Raw genomic sequence first — 19028 nt, forward strand, 5'->3', positions numbered from 1 at the left:
TATTGGGAAAGGAAACAGCTTGTATCAGAAACTTTCCAGAGGTAGTAACTGAGTCCGGGAGTGCCAGCTTTGGAGGGGAGGCCTGTTCTTACAGCTAATGCACGAAACTAGGGTCAGAAATCCTGGCTTCTCTTCCTGGCTCTGTCACAGGCTGGCATTGGGCAAGTCACGTGCCCCCTTTGCACCTCAGTTCCTCTACCCACAACACTGGAGTAGAAACGCCTGCCTGACGGGGAGATCTACTAGTCTTGGTTTATTATGGATTTGAGATCCTGGGATGAAAGGTGCTGTGGAAGTGCCAGGTATTATTATTATTGTTATGAGCTGGGTGAAACGCTGTTTGGGGTTGAGAGAAAACCCCATTGAGATTGATAGGTGTGAACTCACCTTCAGTTAAGATAACTGTAAGCATAAGCGGTGTGTGAACCTGACCAGGAGCTTTTGGCTGAGCATCGTTTTGGGCAGGTGTGTGCGTGCGTGTATGTATGTGAAAGCCAAGACGCTGAAATTGCAGTGTGACCCTGGGAAAAGCTAGAGGGAGAGCATTTGGGTCTGGTGTTGGCTAAAGAGGCCTGGGGCTGTAAGCTAAGAAATTGCTTCTTTTGTTCTTGGTTCCTTGTGTGTTCGGAGACACAGGTCTTTGTACACTCCTTGTAAATAAACAAGATTGCATCAAAGAAAATACCAGACTGCGTCAATTTCTGATTCCAGGTGGAACATCCCCAGGGCCCTGAACTTTGACTCACTGGTCCGGTCAAAAAGGGGTAATATTATGAACAGCAGCGAAGGAGCCTGAATCTAGGGATCCTGTTAAAACTCCTATTAGCAAACTGCAGGATGCTCTCCAGTGTCCTGAGGGATCAGCTTCTGTTTCTGTCCTGTGGAGAATCACTGAGTTAAACTGCGAGTATTTGCATTGTGGATTTTTCCTCTTTTAATGACAGTTGTTTAATCCACATTAAAGAAGCTGGTTGATCTCCACATTTCCCTTCAGTTAATCTCATTTAACCTTGGGTTCCTCTCAGCATGTCCATGCACTGCTGTCGGTGTGGCTGGCAGGGACAGCACCTGGCAGTGGGATTCCTGGTGTCGCTTACACACAAGGTAATGCTGCAGGCTGGTTATTAAAAAGTTCTGGGCTTGCTTATTGGGGAGGAAACTGGAGGAACGGGTGGAAACAGGCAGGAACAGCTCACTTAGCCTCTCTCAGGAAGTGTGGCAAGTGTGTAGAGCGAAGGGCTGGCACCAGAGACCCGCCAGCTCACTGTAGCCCTGCTGACCCTGGAGAGTGCTGGTGTTCCCAGGACTGGCTCAGGCATGTGCGTGGCCTGAGAAGCACATGTGTGCACACTCAAAGATTTCCAAGTGTTCCCAGTTGCACCAGCACCCGGCAGTGCCCTCACACCCACCAGTTCCATGGGACTCATGTTGGTGCTAGTGTTGATGGAAACCAGTGGTGTTACAGCCACACTCATCCAGTCAGTTCCCTCGGCACAGTCCCACAACACTGCCAGCCACCCTTCAGTGACAGCTGAAAGCCCTGGCTCTGTCACTTGTCTGCCACCCTGCTGCTAGTTCCAGGCAGCCTGAGAGAGGGAGTGCAGGACAGGACCACCTGGAGATGCACAGGTGCAGATAGAAGCAGTGTATTCTTGTGAGAGATGCCACTCTCCAGGTTTTCTGTATGTGCCACAGGTGTGTCTGCATATAGAATAACTTGGGGATACTGGGGATACTGCCAGGTGGGCACCTGTGCTGAGGTGCAATCCTGACCGCGGGGACGTGAATGGCAGAACTCCCACTTACTCCAGGGATTTCACAGCAGGTGTCCAAGGCAGTGGCGGGAGGGACCCTGAACCACTTTACATTACCCAGGCTGGCAAGGTTAGACTTGCAGGAGGACCAAGCTGCTGCCCCATGTAACCTCACAAACCTGCCGTCCCTAGTGCAGATGGATGGGGAGGGCGGGTGCGTGGTTGTCACATGTCAATCTGGGTATAAAGCAGGAATCTCACTGGGCTCTTGAGGTGCGCTCAGTGCTCCCCCTTCTTCCCCAGCACCCGGTGCCTTGGGAGTGTTCAGATCTGGGCCTGAACTGGGTAGCGGGGACCCATCTCTGCAGAGATCCCCACCCTGCCTCTGAGCCAAGCTTCCCCCAGGTGTGGATGTGGATGGTGAAAGGGCAAATTAAGCTGACTGCAGGACCCAGCCTGCCCACTGCTGGATGTGGCTTTCTCAGCCACGAATGGGCATCCTGACAATCCCAGCAGCCTAGGCAGACGTGCACACCCAGGCCCCAGGGAACTGGGACATGGCTCTCTTGCATTGCCAAGGCCACAGCTAATGGAGGCAGTTGAACTGCAAAGCTCTTGGTGCAAGGGTGTCAGGCCACCTCCACACAGCCTCTGGATTGTGTTGCTCCTGCATGTCGCCCAACTTGCATCTGCAGAAGCATGGGGGGAGTGGGAGATCCCAGTCAGAGACCCCCTCCCCATTCCCAGCCCTCAGCCCTCCAAGGGGGGATGGGATCACTTGTATTTGCAGCAAGTAAAAGGCTCAGCTGGCTAGAACTCTTCAAACGTGTCTGTGCAGTAATGGCTACAGGAGAGCTGGGTGGACTTTCCAAAGGCCTTTGTTAAGGTCCCTCACCAGAGGCTACTAAAGAAACTAAGCCAAGCTGTGAGGGTCTTGAAAAAAGGGTGAGGAAGGAGCAGGCAAAATTTGCAGATGATAGAAAATTATTTAGGTTAAGCAAGTCCAGAGACGCCTGTGAGGAGCTCTAGAGCAGTAGCACTCAAACTCTTGTACTGGTGACCCCTTTCATATAGCAAGCCTGAGTGCGACCCCCTTTATAAATTAAAAACACTTCTTTATATACTTAACACCATTATAAATGCTAGATGCAAAGCAGGGTTTAGGGTGGAGGCTGACAGCTCGCGACTCCCCGTGAAATAACCTCACAACCCCAAGGGGTCCCGACCCCCAGTTTGAGAACCTCTGCTCTAGAGGGACCTAACCAAGCTAGGGGAAGGGGCAACACTATGGCAGAGAAAGGTCAGTGTTGGTAAGTGCACGCTGGAGGGAACAATGTGAACTATTCCTGCAGCTCTCTGGGTTCTGAATGAACGGTGTTAGCTCAGGGAAATGATCGGGGCGTGATTGCGGGCAGCTCCATGAAGAGCTCTGCTCAGTATGCAGCTGTTGGCAAAAGAGCAACAAGACATTAGAAAGTGTGAGGAATAAGATGGAGGATAATATAGGAAACTATAAAAAGAAAAGGAGTACTTGTGGCACCTTAGAGACTAACCAATTTATTTGAGCATAAGCTTTCGTGAGCTACAGCTCACTTTATCGGATGCATCCGATGAAGTGAGCTGTAGCTCACGAAAGCTCATGCTCAAATAAATTGGTTAGTCTCTAAGGTGCCACAAGTCCTTCTTTTCTTTTTGCGAATGCAGACTAACACTGCTGTTACTCTGAAACCTGTCATAGGAAACTATGTCAAGTGCTGGAATATGCCTCGCTGGAATGCTGTGTGCAGTCCCCGTCACTCCGGACAGCAGAATTAGAGAGGATTGCTGAGATGAGTGATGAGGGCCTGGAAAAACTCCCATGTGAAGAGAGATTGAAAAGGTTTGGATTGTTACCTTAAAGGTGATAAGAAATGATCTGATAAAAGAGTAGAAAAATAATGTCTGGTCTAGATATGGTCATCAGGAATTTATAGTCATAGAATATCAGGGTTGGAAGGGACCTCAGAAGGTCATCTAGTCCAACCCTCTGCTCAAAGCAGGACCAATCCCCAATTTTTGCCCCAGATCCCTAAATAGCCTCCTCAAGGATTGAACTCAGAACCCTGGGTTTAGCAGGCCAGTGCTCAAACCACTGAGCTATCTCTCCCCCCATGAAGTCTCCCTGTCCCATAGCATGAGAACTGGGGGACATGCAATGAAATGGAAAGGTGGCAAATTCAGACCTGGTCAAAGAGAATACTTTTCACACAGCACAATTGCCCTGTGGAACTCAGTGTCACCAGATGTCATTGCGGCCCAGAGTTTAGCAGGATTCAAAACCGCACTAGACACTTGTGCAGATTACAGCTATTTGCAGTTATAACAGTAAATGCTAAAAATAATGACAGATTTTGGAAGGCGAGAAACCCTGCTGCACGAGCCAGCCTCTAATTCTTGGGGTCAGGAGGCAAGATGGATTTGCCCCGTCCTCTGGGGCAGCTGGCATCATGCAGTGTTGGTGATGGGAGACTGAGCTGGATGAGCCGAGCTCGGCACCAGCCTGGCTATTCCTATCAGCTTATGATCCTATGAGGCACATTCTTGTTCCCAGCCACAACCTCTCCTGCTAGTGAAGGGCATTTGTCTGCTAAGAAATGAGGGTGCAGGGAGTGGAGCTGAGGTGCCTGTTGTAATTAGGAATTCACGTCGGTGAGGAATTGTGCGTCCCCAGTGCAGCTCCGGGGATTAGCTTTCAGCAGGAAAGCATGAGGCGAGAGTGAGCGCAGGAGACACGGGAGAGAGACAATGGGAGCTTTCCATGGCGCATGCGAGGCGCTGAAAGACAGTGAGGCAAGGGAGGGCTGATCCTGATTTAATCCCCAGTCTCTGCACCCTACGGGTGCTGGGCCTGCCCAGCGTGGTGCCTCCTAGTCAGTGGCATTGCCAGGTGCTGGGCACTGGCAGGATCGGGCTGCAGAGGCCCTCTGCTCTTCCCCCTCCCTGCGGAGAGGTGAGGAGGGCAGCTGAGAGATAAGGCTGGAGGATATTAAAGGGTCTCTGTTAAACTTAATTGACAGAGCCGGGGCTGGCTGCTTTGTGTCAGACAAGTGAGAACAGCCTCTCTTGTGCAGCAAAGGGCCTGTCTGGAGAAACAAAGGCAGGCAAACAAGGCAGAGGAGAGCCCTTCCTCAGAGCCATGAATGCGGGGCTAGGGCTGCCATTTTGGAAGCTTTTCTCCCCGGGAGAGCTGCTTGACATGAGCTGTTTGCAGAAGTGATCTGCAGGGAGGGGAGCTCCGGAGGCCTGTGCTTGAGCAGTTTTCAAGAGACACTCTCAAGCTTCCCTCGGCCTCCGTGCAGCTCACGGGATTAACTCAAGGGGCTGGCTTGAACCAACATGGCCAGGCTCTCCTGGAGATCAGAGGCTGCGACTCAAAGGCTCTGCCACTCGAGTGGAAGGGGTTGGAAGCTGGTGGCAGGAGCCTCGGTTCCCTCTGAGCCTGGTGCACTGGCCCAGGGTGCACACACCAGCCACTTGCCCTGGCTTGGGAGATGGGGTCTGTGCAGGAAGCAGGCAGGACAGGTCCTAGGGGCCAGGGGCGGATGCTGGGGCCCCTAAATGTTGCTATTTAGAAAACAACCAACGTGCCAAGGGTCCATTAAACCCCTGCAAAATCTTGGATTTAAACAGTAAAATTGGGTTTCTGCATCAGTATTCTGCTGCTGTTTATAATTCCTGTGGCGAGTCTCTGGTCTGCCGCTGCGCCGCTGGTTAACACGGGACAGCTCTGCACACAGTAGGCGCTTCTGAAAACAATTTCTGGCCCTTGATAAGCATTGGCTGGTGCTGGGCCTGCAACATCAACTCCCAAGGACTGGGTGGGAAAAGAGCTGGACCTATGCGGCCTATGCTGCAGGGAACAGCCCAACCCACCCACAGAGTGTAGACGGCAGGGGACAGGGCAGCCCCACGGCTGGGGTACAGATGGCAGGGGGCAGCCCCACAGCTGGGATATAGACAGCAGGGATGATGCTAGGTGTGGTGTCTCCTAGATGGGATCTAACAAAGCATTTCTGATCTCTCTCTCCTGTGAGTCCAGCCAGCAAACAGCGCGCACCAGCCAGCCTGTTCCGACGCAGCCTTGGGGCAGGAGATGCCCCAAGGAGGGGAGGGAGCTGGTACCAGGGAAGCCGCAGGGCAGGTGGCAGGAGGAAGAAGCTGCAGAACCCTGATTTCCACCCAGCTCTGTCCAGGCCCAGCTGTGTGAACTGCCCAGAGTTCTCCATCGCCAAGGGGAAGGGAGAGGCTGCTGGGGCCTGGCAGAAGCCCCCACTGAACACTGAGCAGGAATCTCCCTTCCCAAGCAGCTCTGCTCTCCCCGAGCCAGGACAGGGAGAGATTGGACGGCAGCCCCAAGAGAGGTGCTCGCTAGGCTGGTGCTAAAGGAGTCAATAAATCCTCGGAGGATTCTCCCTGGGAGTCCCAGCACCTGTTTATTTACACATGCTCCCATCACATGCATCATGTGCCCCAGGCTGGGGCCACCCCCGGCGGGTCTCATGCATGTAGCAGGCACAGTGGCCGGAGCGGGCACTGGAGCTCCTGAAGGCTGCCTGCCCCCGGGGGCCGGTGTGCACTGTGGAGCCGACTTGGCAGGAGCGGGAGCAGCATCGGAAGAAGAGTGTGTTCTCCCACGCCTGATGCTGCCTAGCCAGCGGCCCCCTCCCCTTGTCCCCTGCTGACTCTGCTTTTCAGAGTGCGCACCGCTCCCAGCCGGGGAGGGAGCGCCAAGAACCAAAAACCGGGCCTTGGCCATCCCTGTATCAGCGGAGCCGGGCCTGTCAGCAAACGGCCACCGTTCCGTGCCCCCCGTGCATCCAGCCGCTGCCATGCACTGCAACGGGGCGATGAAAGGACTAGCCTCGGGGTGGCACTGGAATTAGCGCACCGAAGGCTGTGAGCTATTGCAGCCCCAGCAGGCAGGTCAGAGCCCCTCCCGGCAAGGTAATTTCTCCCCCTTTCCCTGGCTAACAGGGGTTTTGAGAAATAAATCGGTTCTGCCTTTGGAGCCCTCTGTGCTGCAACCATTCGCTCTTCCCCCGCTCCATTCTGGTGTCTAGGCACAAACTTTGCTCCCGCCTTCCCCGTCACTGAGGGAGCTTCTCACAGGAACATCCTCATCTGTCTCCCACCACCACAGCCCCTGCTCAGCGCAGGGAGCTTGGGGTGACCGGTCTCCATCCCCCACAGACGGGACTTACTCTGGGGTCTGCCGCCTCTGTGCCCCCTCTTCATTCCCACAGCAAGGCCCAGGCGGTGCTGGCTGTGATGGCGCCCCATGACGATGAGAGGAGGGGGAGACTGAAGGGAGGGGGGCAGCTTTCCCCCTCCCCATCCAGATAGGGCAGACAATGATGAGGTGGAGAGGGGCACAGAGATCTCACCCTTGCAGCCTCAGGTTCTGAGCGAGGGGATTCAGAGGAGCAGGTCTGCAGTGATGGGAGGTGAGTTTCCCATTCCCTGTGCCGTGGCTGCCACAGGGGCTGCCTGTGGAGATTGTGCCTAGGAACCGGCACAGAATGAGGACACATTTAAACTAACCAGTGCAGCTGCTGGGTCACAGGCGGATAGATGCTGAGCCCCTGCCTCTCCCCCTGGAGCCAGGGTGCCCAGTCTCTCTCCCTGGGGCTCATGCGGCTTGCTGGGGCTCAGCACCTCCCAGGTTTTGGCCTCCTTTTCATAACAGGTACAATTAATCCTCACTCCACGCCCAGCAAGATGGGCTTTGATGCTCTCCTCTTGAGGCAGTGATGTGCCGAGCTGCCCGTCTGGGCCGCATCGCTAGGCACATGCAGGAACCATTCCATGACGGCTTGTTCGTGAAGATTAGCAACATTATCTGATGCCTGGGACTTCATACAGGATGCAAATGACTCAGCTGCCTGATCTGTATGACCTGGGGAGCTACCAGCTTCGTGGCTTAGCAGTTGAGGGGCGGAAGGCATCTGGGCTTGTGAGTCATCCAGCAGGGTTAGCTGGTGCAGGGCAGAGCTGCCAGCCTGGCCATTTCTGAGCTCAGCCAACCAGGGGAGGGGGCAGCTCCCTCTTTTCCAGGAGTCAGAGCCTAGGAGGTGTGTTGCAGGTAGGCCAGGTTGCTTTTGCATAGCACTTTGAACATCAGAACATGAGAATGGCCATACTGGATCAGACCAAGGGTCCATCCAGCCCAGTATCCTGTCTGCCGACAGTGGCCAATGCCAGGTGCCCCAGAGGGAGTGAACCTAACAGTTAATGATCTAGTGATCTCTCTCCTGCCATCCATCTCCACCCTCTGACAGACAGAGGCTAGGGACACCATTCCTTACCCATCCTGGCTCATAACCATTAATGGACTTAACCTCCATGAATTTATCCAGTTCTCTTTTAAGCCCTGTTACAGTCCTAGCCTTCACAAACTCCTCAGGCAAGGAGTTCCACAGGTTGACTGTGCACTGAGAGAAGAAGAACTTCCTTTTATTTGTTTTAAACCTGCTACCCATTAATTTCATTTGGTGGCCCCTAGTTCTTATATTATGGGAACAAGTAAATAACTTTTCCTTATTCGCTTTCTCCACACCACTCATGATTTTATTTACCTCTATCATATCCCCCCTCAGTCTCCTCTTTTCCAAGCTGAAAAGTCCTGGCCTCTTTAATCTCTCCTCATATGGGACCTGTTCCAAACCCCTAATCATTTTAGTTGCCCTTTTCTGAACCTTTTCTAATGCCAGTATATCTTTTTTGAGATGAGGGGACCACATCTGTACCCAGTATTCAAGATGTGGGCGTACCATGGATTTATATAAGGGCGATAAGATATTCTCCGTCTTATTCTCTTTCCCTTTTTTAATGATTCCTCACATCCCGTTTGCCTTTTTGACTGCTGCTGCACACTGCGTGGACATCTTCAGAGAACTATCCACGATGACTCCAAGATCTTTCTCCTGATTAGTTGTAGCTAAATTAGCCCCCATCATATTGTATGTATAACTGGGGTTATTTTTTCCAGTGTGCATTACTTTACATTTATCCACATTAAATTTCATTTGCCATTTTGTTGCCCAATCACTTAGTTTTGTGAGATCTTTTTGATCTTTTTTTATCTTCACAGTCTTCACTCAGCTTCTCTGAGTGCTGGGCTTATGGTACAGATGGGGAAACTGAGGCAGGGAGGGGCAGAGGCTTGTCCAAGGTCACACCGTGAGGCAGGGTCTAGCCTGGGAGGAGAACCCAGGAGAGCCTGAGGCAGCAAAACTGTGTTTGGAGCCTTGGTTCCCCCCTTTCTAGGGATCTGGGATGGGGCAGAGGCAACTTGTGTTGCTTCTGTGTTGTGGTAGATAAGGTGAGACCTGCCCACAGGGCACTGTCCACCCTGTCTGTTCTCTGCCGCCTCGAAGTTTCTTGGCTCACCTGCTGCTTGCTCGAATCATTACAAGGGAGCTGGGGGTTCCTTACCACCGCTGGTGCTCCTCCCCTAAGTACCAGGGCATTTGGGGGTGGGAGAGCTGGCTCTGTGCAGCCGGGAGCCAGCCAGGACTCGGAATGGGCCCTTTGCCTTCACCACAGAGCCAGACCCAACCTCCAGGAATGTTTTCATTTTCAGCTCTTGGAGCTGGACTAGATTTCAGCAGACTCAGTCAGTGGCCTGGGTCTCCTGTGGATACTGCCCTTTGCATACTGTCTGTAGGGGAAGGGGCCTGTATCTCGGGAAGTCTTTGATCAGATGATCACACATTTCCACCACAGACTACCCTGGCCCTGGAATTTCAGACTGATCGAACTCTGTGTGTTGATTGCAGCTTCAAAATGGGGCTAAAAACAGAAACTCTGCAGCAACCTTAGCTATGGAGCAGGCATTGCTCCTCCATTACACTGAGAGCTGCTTGGCCATCCCTGCTCCTCACAGCTCAGCCCTCTCAGTGATGGGTTTGCAGTCCAATGTGTGCTGGAAGTTGGATCAGCAGTGGAGCTGCTGCACTAGGGGGTTTGGGAGTGTGTGAAGATCCAAGAGCATGGAAGGAGAAGCCAGCTTCTCACTGGCGATGCTCAGACGAGTGAAGAGAAGGGGTTTGGTAACAGAGATCACTGGGAAAGGGGTTCATTTTCTGTGGAAAACTTTGACTTTTTGTCAAAAAAAATGAAAACTGAAAATTTTTGGTTGAAAATCGTTGAAACCCAAACATTGGGGGGGGGGGTTGGTTGGTTTGCTGATGAAAATGGAAATTTTTTGAGGAAAGCAGAAACCTTTCACAAAACCTTTTTCCACATTTTTCCACAGAAAGAATGTTGTGACAGAAAATTTCTGACCAGTCCCAGGCTGTAACTTCCTTCTCAGGCTGTTTTTTCTCACCCTTCCAACCCTTGGCAGAGTGGAAGGAGATGTTCTGCAGAAATCATTGATTTCAAGAATTCGCTCTGATAAAGTGAAATGGGAAATGGTTTTATTTATTGTATTTCACTGCACACAGCGTCTGCCATCCCCCTTGCTACACAACACATTAACAACATACAATCAGCAGCGGACGCGGAGAGCAATACAGACGGATCACTACAGTCCACATTTAGGAGCCTGGGGCCAGGGGTGCAGGAATCAACCAGTGGGGTTCCATGACCTACAAGGGCTTTTTGTTGGATAAGACACTTGGCAGTAATTTCTCGATTTCCATCACAACTATTATTTGCCATAATTCACATCCCGGTCCTCAACCTTCAGCCCACCATGCATTCCCAGGAACCATTGTAACACTCCTCCCACTAGGGGCTGGAGACCTGACGCAAGGCCGTCACCACTCCTAGTGCATCTCCTTTAGTTCCAGTGGGAGAACTCTTGCCTCGGGATCTGCAGGTTCAGGTCTCAGCTGGGGGCGTCACGGAACATAACTGCAACATCCAGGCATCAACAATGTCATAATGGGCAGAAGCAAGGAGATGGAGTTATGGAGTCAGCTCCTCTTTAAAGTTCTAATCGTACTGCCGAGTAACTGGGAGCCTGTCCTGTAATCATAGGTAGGGACTTCTCTCTGGCTAGCAGGCACTTTGTCTTCACGGTCTGACAGAGCAGCCGTGCCTGGTTCCTGGAAACGTTCAAACCAGCTGCTGCTTCTGCTGCTTGTTTGTTTGTTTTAAATTGTCAGATTTTGGCTTTGGACCCTGAAATCCCCTGAATGGTGTTGTCCAGCAGCTCCAGTAGAAGTCAGGCAGCCCCCTCCCTGCCTATCTCCCCACCCCACTGGGCTTTCCTCTCACCACCTGTTGTTCTCACTTCTTTTCCAGGCTGCCCATCAGGGACGTTCAAGGCCAGCCAAGGGGACGAAGGGTGTGTTCATTGCCCAATTAACAGCAGGACTACTTCGGAAGGGGCCACCAACTGCGTGTGCCGAAATGGATATTACCGGGCTGACTCCGACCCCCTGGATATGCCATGCACCAGTACGTAACCACCCGGCTAGGCGGGAGAGGGGAGCGGGGAAAGGCCATGGGATGGTACAGACCCTGAAGCAGGGATAAAACTATTTCAAATTGCCTGTTGGTGTCTAACAAATTGTCCCAGATTGGAGCTGCACATCCCCCCTGTGGCTGCATGTGAAGGTGTTGGTGCCGTCAGGGACTGTCTCTGGAGACTGTAGCCAAGGCTCCTGACTCCAGTGGGATCAGATGGGCAGGTGGCACAGATACCTTCATCTCATTAGGGGCTACAATGCCTGGAGCTCTCAAGCAGCGGGAATTGGTTGGAGTTAGGGTTTGGTTCAACGTTAGCCCTAAGTTTGGGGTTAAAAATAGTGTCAGCCTTAAGTTGAGGTTGTAGTTAGAGTTAGGGGTAGGTTACAGTTCGGGCTAGTGTTATTGTTAGTGGTGGGTTCGGGCTAGTTTATAGTTAGAGTTAGAATTAGGGTTACTGTTTGTTTAGGAATATGTTGTATTTAGGGTTAGGGCTAGGCTCTGGTTAGGGTTAGCACTGGGCTAGGGCAGGGCTCTGGTTAGGGTTAGCATTGGGCTAGGGCAGGGCTCTGGTTAGGGTTAGTGTTGGGTGAGGGCTAGGCTGTAGTTAGGTGTAGCGCTGGGTTAGAGCTGGGCTCTGGTTAGGGTTAGCGTTGGGTGAGGGCTAGGCTGTAGTTCGAGCTAGCATTGTGTTTGGGTTGGGTTGTGATTAGGGATAGGTTTTGGGTTCCTGCTGAGGGGTCTATGAAGGAACCACGTTAGAAACTCTTTGGTGAAAGTGCCTCAGGTTAAATGATTTAATGCAAAAAAACTCAGTCCAGCAAATCCCATTAGGACAGTGCACGTCTCCTGCCTGCCTGGAGCTGAACATGCTTCTTGAAGGAGGCCAGTGTCATCATCTCTTCCTGCACTGGGGGAATCGGAGCCAGTGACTGCCTGCTCTTGCCCAGTTGTCCTGTCCCCTGCTCTAATGACTGCACTAAGCATCTCCACTCGAGGCTGCAGAGGGCCAGGCAGCCCCCAGCTCAGGGGGGTGCACATGGTGAGGGTGAATTGTGCTGAATGTTTTTTTTTCAGGAGCTGCTCCTGGAGTTTCCCAGTCCCGCTTATCCCATGAAATGCTAGGGTCCTGCACAGCTGCTTCAGTCCTGCCCTGTTCCCACTCCGGCAGGTGCATAGCGTGTGCCTACTAGGATGGATTTCCTAGTTGTCTTCACACTTTCTCATCTTTCCTTCTATTATTGGGAGAAAATTTCCTTCTTTCCCATTTTTTATTTACATTTTTGGGAGCACAGTGCATGGCCCCTTCTCTGGCTGATGTTGCCTCCAGTTAGCCTAACGAGGATTCCTTCAAGAGGTTAACACCCCACAAGCCCAGCCCCAGAGGGCAAACAGCAAATGCACAGAGCTGTTTTCATCCTGAGCCTTAGGAGGCACTGGCCACCTGGGACCAATGTCACTTTGATAACCTTCCTTTTTGAATGTATCCGGCAGAGTTAAGGTCGTTTTACTTCGCTAATGTAAACAATTTTGTATCTTTTTAATTGAATTCCAGTTTCCAGCGAAATGCAGCTTGTCACAACTCCAAGTAAACAGTTATCATGTAGTAAATAAGAAATGTGTCATTCACCATTTTCTAGCTTGTTAACAAATGTCAAAAGAATCTGAAGCAATATATGATAAGTGATCGTCATGTAAATAAACGTGGTTAGGGCAGCATATCATCCTGGTCAGCAAAAAGAAGCACCACCTTTAGTGTAAAGGCTGTATTTGCTTGCAAATCAGCACGTCTTCATGGTTATGTCAGCAAGTGGGAAAGAACCATTTTTAGGAAAATAACTAAAAAGTACAAATGCAAAACCAGATTAAAATCACTGATTTAAATTAAGGTTTCCTGCTCGCTGATTTAAATCAACGTCCCCTGAGAGTGACTGAGCTGCAGGGTGGGTGGGGGTGCTAACAGTGGCCTCTGGGATTTGAGGCGTCCCCTCCTGTTCATTTGCCCACTCCCTTGGGGTGGGGCCCTTGGCCCTGGAGCTGTGGGCCTGGGAATTGCACATCACTCTGTGGAGGGGGTGGAGCTGGTAGTCCATGGATGTTCCTGAAGCAGCCAGGCCAGCACAGGGAAAACAAAGCTTTGGCAGGTAGCAGCTTCCATCTCCCTTCAGTCTGGGCTGATCAGAAACATGCTGATGAGCATGTGGGGAGGGATAGCTCAGTGGTTTGAGCTTTGGCCTGCTAAACCCAGGGTTGTAAGTTCAATCCTTGAGGGGGCCATTTAGGGATATGGGGCAAAAATTGGGGATTGGTCCTGCTTTTGAGCAGGGGGTGGGACTAGATGACCTCCTGAGGTCCCTTCCAACCCTGAGATTCTATGATTCTATGTGTGCACCCTGCCCCATGGGGACGGGGGTCACGGACTCTCACTCACTCTCTCTTTCCCTCTCCCGCACAGCCATCCCGTCTGCCCCGCAGGCCGTGATCTCCAGTGTGAACGAGACGTCGCTGATGCTGGAGTGGACCCCGCCCCGGGACTCCGGGGGCCGCGAGGACCTGGTGTACAATATCATCTGCAAGAGCTGCGGCTCTGGGCGCGGTGCCTGCACCCGCTGTGGGGACAACGTGCAGTTCTCCCCACGCCAGCTGGGCCTGACAGAGGCCCGCATCTACATCAGCGACCTGCTGGCCCACACCCAGTACACCTTTGAGATCCAGGCCGTGAACGGGGTCACTGACCAGAGCCCCTTCTCCCCGCAGTTTGCCTCCGTCAATATCACCACCAACCAGGCCGGTAGGGAATTGCGCTCGCTCTGTTGTTGAGCCAGGCTGAGGCTCGGGGTGGGAAGGGAGTCAGGGGCCTCTCACTTCCTGGTCACATTGTTGCTGACCAAAAGCCCGTCCCACCTGAGGGGTGGTAGTGACCTGGGTGGGTGCCAGCCCATTTCCCCGGGCACAGGGAAAATATCCCTTGTCCTAGCAAAGAGACTCTTTTGTGTATGTTTGTACAGGGCCTAGCACAGTGGGGTCCTGTCTGTCCCTGGACTCTGAGGCACTACAGTAATCCAAATAATGGGCTGCAGATGTCACCTGGCAGGAGCTTGCATTGCCACTCTCTCTGGTCCAGCCTCTCTGCAAGTGCTGCCAATGCTCCAGTGGCCGGAGCTGGAGCGCTAAGGCAGAGGGGCTGGTGGGGAGGGGGAGGGTGCACAGGACATGCCAGTTCCGCACTCAGCAGCTCTCACAGGATGATGTCACAGGGGGACACGGCCACAGATAATTGCTAATAAGAAGCACTACTCCAAGGGCAGTTCCCTTCTTCTCCCTCGGGCAAGAGTCCGGGAGTCCCCAGGATCTCAGAGCTCAGAGGGGTTGGTTTGGGTCTGTTGGACTGTGGCTTGACCTCATAACTCAACGGGTGGGCACCAGGTCAGCGTCCGCGTGCGTGAGCATCCAGATCTGTGTGCTGGTATGCATGGCTGAGCTGTGTGTGTGAGCCTGAGTGTGAACGGTGTGTCTGTGTGCTGGGAGAGAAACAGCAGGCGCACGGCTTGGCTGTGCAGGGGGTCTTTCTGTGTAGGACTCTGAGCGTGTGTCCATGTGGGCTACGTGTCTATTTCTGTTCTAGTTAGGAGAGATCTAACCATTTCCCTCACAGGGGCTCCTCCCGCATTTAGAAGCTGTTTAACGCTCTGATTTCACACCTTGCAATTAAGCGCTGCAGTCGCTACATTAATGCCCCAATCGTGAACTTTTCCACCTCTGCAGAACAAGCAGCTGAGGTGGCTGACATTGCGAATTGAGTTTTTTTAGTTGCCTCCTTTCAGAGCCTTGGATCCTCCTCTTGTGCCTCCCTTGTCTGACACTCCCTTATTATCGGGGCTCACACTTCTCAGGCTGTGTGATGCCTCTCTTAATGTATCCATTCATTAGCGCTAAACAGTAACTGCCTGCTCGCTAATTCCTCTGTAATTAGAGGCTCTGAATTCTTTTGCTTACACTCAGCCTAGTCTGGCAGCCTTGGTGTATCTCATTAGCAGTTGGTAACAGAAGCTGTATCTACAAAGATACAACAGGGAGCTGGGAAGACGGGGAAAGGGGGGAACACAGGGAAAGGAGAGTACTCTGCGGCAGGGAGAGGAGAGATGGGGAAGGGGAGAGGGTGGCTCAAGGGCAGCAATGGTTGGATACAAGAATGCCTGTTGAATGGCTCAGGGGTTGGCATGTCTGCCTTTGCGAGGAGAGCTCCAGGCTCAGTCTCCACCTGGGGCTTGTTCTCAGCTTTCCTGGGAGCCTAAGAGGAGGGCGGGCTACTCATGAGGGGCTATTCCCCGCCTCCTGCAGGGGCTGGGCAATGCTTTCCTAGCGAACATGACACCTACCTGCTCTCCCTCCTTCTTGCCTCAGCAGCTCTTGAGAAAGGACCACCAGCCATGTGTTGCTTTGGCCCTGGAGTCATTTTCGGCTCCCCGCTGGTGCAGCTCAGAGGGCAGGAGTGGGAGCTGGATTGCTTCCCTTGTTGCCTTGGTATCGATAGTTCGCTGACACTCCTTGACGTGATAATATCAGGTGCTGGGCAGCGTGGCACAGTGCTCACACAGCAGTCAGGCAGGGGCAGACAAAGCCATGAAACTGCTGTGGCTTGAATGGCACAAGGAGAGCCAGCCTTCTCCAGGAGACTCTGAAGGCAAGCAGATGGTGCTGGCTGACTTCAGGCATGGTGGCTTCTTTAGCATCCCAGATGGGAGAACAGCCCTAGAGGGAATGGAGGAAACACCCCTGCAGAGGAAGCAGGGTGTGGGCTGAAGACCAGAGCCAGAGGAATGGCATCGCAGGAGGAGATGACATCACAGTGACCATGGTGTGAAAGGGGTAGCCCAGGAGCAGGGGAGCTGGTTTGGAGAAGGGAGACACCTGTTGTCTCTCAGGAAGGTGTTGAGTCAGAAAGGGGTGGGAGAGAAGCAACCGTGCTCTGGGTCCTAGGCTGACTTTGGGGCAGAGGGGAGGGTGCCAGGCTGAGCAAAAGCACAGGCAGGGATTGGAAGAAACGTCCGAGAATTCAGCTGCGGCTGAAGATCCACCTGTGGCTGCAGAAGATCGTGAGAGAGGAAGGGTTTAAGACAGGTTTTCCAGACCTTGAATCATTCTTGTAGCTCTTTTCTGGGACTTCTTTGAAACATCCTTTTTGAAGTAATTGGACACACTGTCCCAGTAATCGTCTTGTCAGTGCTCTGTGTGCTGGCAACATCACAGCCCTACTCCTACTCAGTGTTCCTCGGTTCTTCAGCCCAGAATTGTGCTGTTCTTCTGAGCACAGAATCACACTGGGAGCTCATGTTCTCTTGGTTTCCATCTTAACCCCTCAGTCCTCTTGGGTGCCATTCCAACGCCAGCCGGGACTGTTGTGATCGTCTCATCTGACCTCCTGTAGAACACACACAAGTTCCCCAGAATAACTCCTAGTGCAGAGCTTTCAGAAAACCACCCAATCTTGATTTTAAAATAGCCACAACCCTGGTACATTGTTCCAGTGGCTAATTACTCTCACTGTTAAAAGTGTACACCTTATTTCCAGTCTGAATTTGTCTAGCTTCCAGCCATTGGATCATGTTAGACCTTTCTCTGCTACAGTCCCCCATTCTATAAGTATGACCTACATTCTTTGTTCCTGGATGGATGACCTTCTGTGTGGCTGTGTTAAAACATACAATGTTCAAATGAGCCCAAGCAATTTAGGTTGGTTTGTATAACTCTCCTGTCCCCATTGTTGTTTACCAGGCCACCAATCTGTGTGTCATCTGCAAACATGACCACCAGTGCTATTGTATTTTCTTGAAGATAGTTGATGAAGGTCTTGAATAGCACTGGGCTAAGAATAAATTGTAGGAGCATTCCAGTAGAAACACAATGCTGATTCCCCATGTAGTTACTTTTGGAGATATATCGGTCAGCTCGTTTTCAATCCATTTCATATGTGTTATATTGTTTAATAAGAACGTTGTGTGGTACAGAGTCAAAGGGGGTTGGGTATGTCTACACAGCAGTGCTTCCCAGTGTGGATACATAGACACACACTCGCTGTGCTCAAGCTAGCACATAACAATAGCCGTGTGATTGCAGCAGCATGGACAGCGGCTCAGACTAGCCATCCAAATATACAGAGAGGGGATTGGGCAGGTTTGTACTCAGATGGCTAGCAGCCACCCTGCTATTTTTAATGTGCTAGCTCATGTCTGTCTATCCGCACTGGGAAGCCCACTTCCAGCTGCGGTGTAGACAGAGTTTATTTATATTATGTCAACACAGTTACCGTTATCAACCAAACTTGTAATCTCATAAAAAATATATGTTAGTTTGGTGAGATGTATTTTCCATAAAACCAGGCTGATGGACATCACTTATGTTACTATCCCTTAATTCTTTCCTGACTGCATCCAATATCAGCTGTTCCCTGATTTTGCTCAGGATCGATGTCAGGGTAACTGGCCTGTAGTTAATCCCATTTACCCTGTTCAAATAATGACACATCAAGAGTTTTTTTTCTAGCAGTCTCTGGAGAGAGAGACTCAAAACTCCATCGTGTGGCTCATATGTTAAGGTAGACATTATCTTGAGAACACTTTCCCTCTGACTCACAGTCGTGCAGATCCACCTCCCTTCTCATTTGTCCTTCACCCAGACCCACCGCCCCGTCCGTTTTCAGGAGAACAGACTCACCTCCCCTTCATCCATCTGCAAGGTGGCTACGTCCCTTCGGGATTGGCCATGATGAAGATGATGATGGCCTCCCCTTCATGCTCACCTGACCTCCCTGGGGTAATGACACCCCTAGTTTACATGGAAAAGCTACTTTAGGAAATTAGCTTCTTTTAATACAATTTGGTGATTGAAGCAAAGAAGTGAGTCAGCACCATGTGACCTGCCTGCCCCACTCTGCAAGGACACCCAGAAACTTCCTGCTGACCACCAGTGAGCCAAAGACTACTGTTTGGGAACAGCTGCCTTAAGAAGACACAGGGCCCAAAAGAGCATGCACAGATGTCTATAAGGACCCGGAAATTTGTCACCACCAAGGTTCCCTGTTTTGCACAGGATGCTGCATTGTCAGCAAAGGTTTGCAAAGGCCAGGACCAGATTCTGTCTGCTTCTTCGCTGGAGTGAAAGCTGAAGAGAGGGCACCTTCCCCCAACACCCCTTAGGGCTCCCAGAACCTTGGGGCTCACACTCTTACAGTGGCTGGGGTGGAGCCATGGCCCTGTGCCCCTTCTGCACTGGCCAGCCCTGGGTGGATTGCAGGTGTTACTCTTATGTACATGCACGGCTGTCAACCCCATACTTTTCACCACCATTTTCACGCCACATTACTCTTAGGAAAGATGTCAAGTAGGTACAAAAACATGGACCAAACAAAGATATTTAATGATCCAAGAAGGTCTGCAAGTTTCCTGCTGAAAGATGAACCAAAATCACAGTCACAATGTCCCTGGGATTTCTTAGGGGCTTTGCAATGGGAAGAACCACTCAACAAGCATTTCTGAAACTCCCATGCTGGGTTGCCCTGCTGCTCCATCTCATTCTGTTTATAATGTACTGTGGGGACTCTGTCTGTGATGTGCCACGGGGCTGCTGTGTCCGTGATGTGCTGCAGGGACGCTGTGTCTGTGATGTGCTGCAGGGACGCTGTGTCTATGATGTGCGGCGGGGATGCTCTGTCCGTGATGTGCCGTGTGGACGCTGTGTCTGTTACGTGCCCTGGGGACGCTCTGTCTGTGACTTGCAGTGGGGACACGGTGTCTGTTATTTCTGGGGGACACTGTGTCC

The 19028-nt window shown here is 51.8% G+C and overlaps 1 protein-coding gene across 3 annotated transcripts in view; it reads left to right on the forward strand.

Moving 5' to 3' along the window:
* The window catches only part of EPHB2 (EPH receptor B2), a 167517-nt gene that overhangs the window by 78998 nt on the left and 69491 nt on the right, over positions 1 to 19028 (forward strand). For all 3 annotated transcript variants that reach the window (XR_006286457.1, XM_027820662.3, XM_027820668.3), the window contains exons 3-4: positions 11046 to 11201; positions 13666 to 14001. Coding sequence is in view for 2 of the 3 variants with exons in the window: in XM_027820662.3 (XP_027676463.2) it covers positions 11046 to 11201; positions 13666 to 14001 (492 nt within the window). In the remaining variant the exon portion in view is untranslated. The remainder of the gene's footprint in view (positions 1 to 11045; positions 11202 to 13665; positions 14002 to 19028) is intronic.

The sequence above is a fragment of the Chelonia mydas genome, chromosome 18 (genome assembly GCF_015237465.2).
Source record: "Chelonia mydas isolate rCheMyd1 chromosome 18, rCheMyd1.pri.v2, whole genome shotgun sequence".
Taxonomy (NCBI): Eukaryota; Metazoa; Chordata; order Testudines; family Cheloniidae; genus Chelonia; species Chelonia mydas.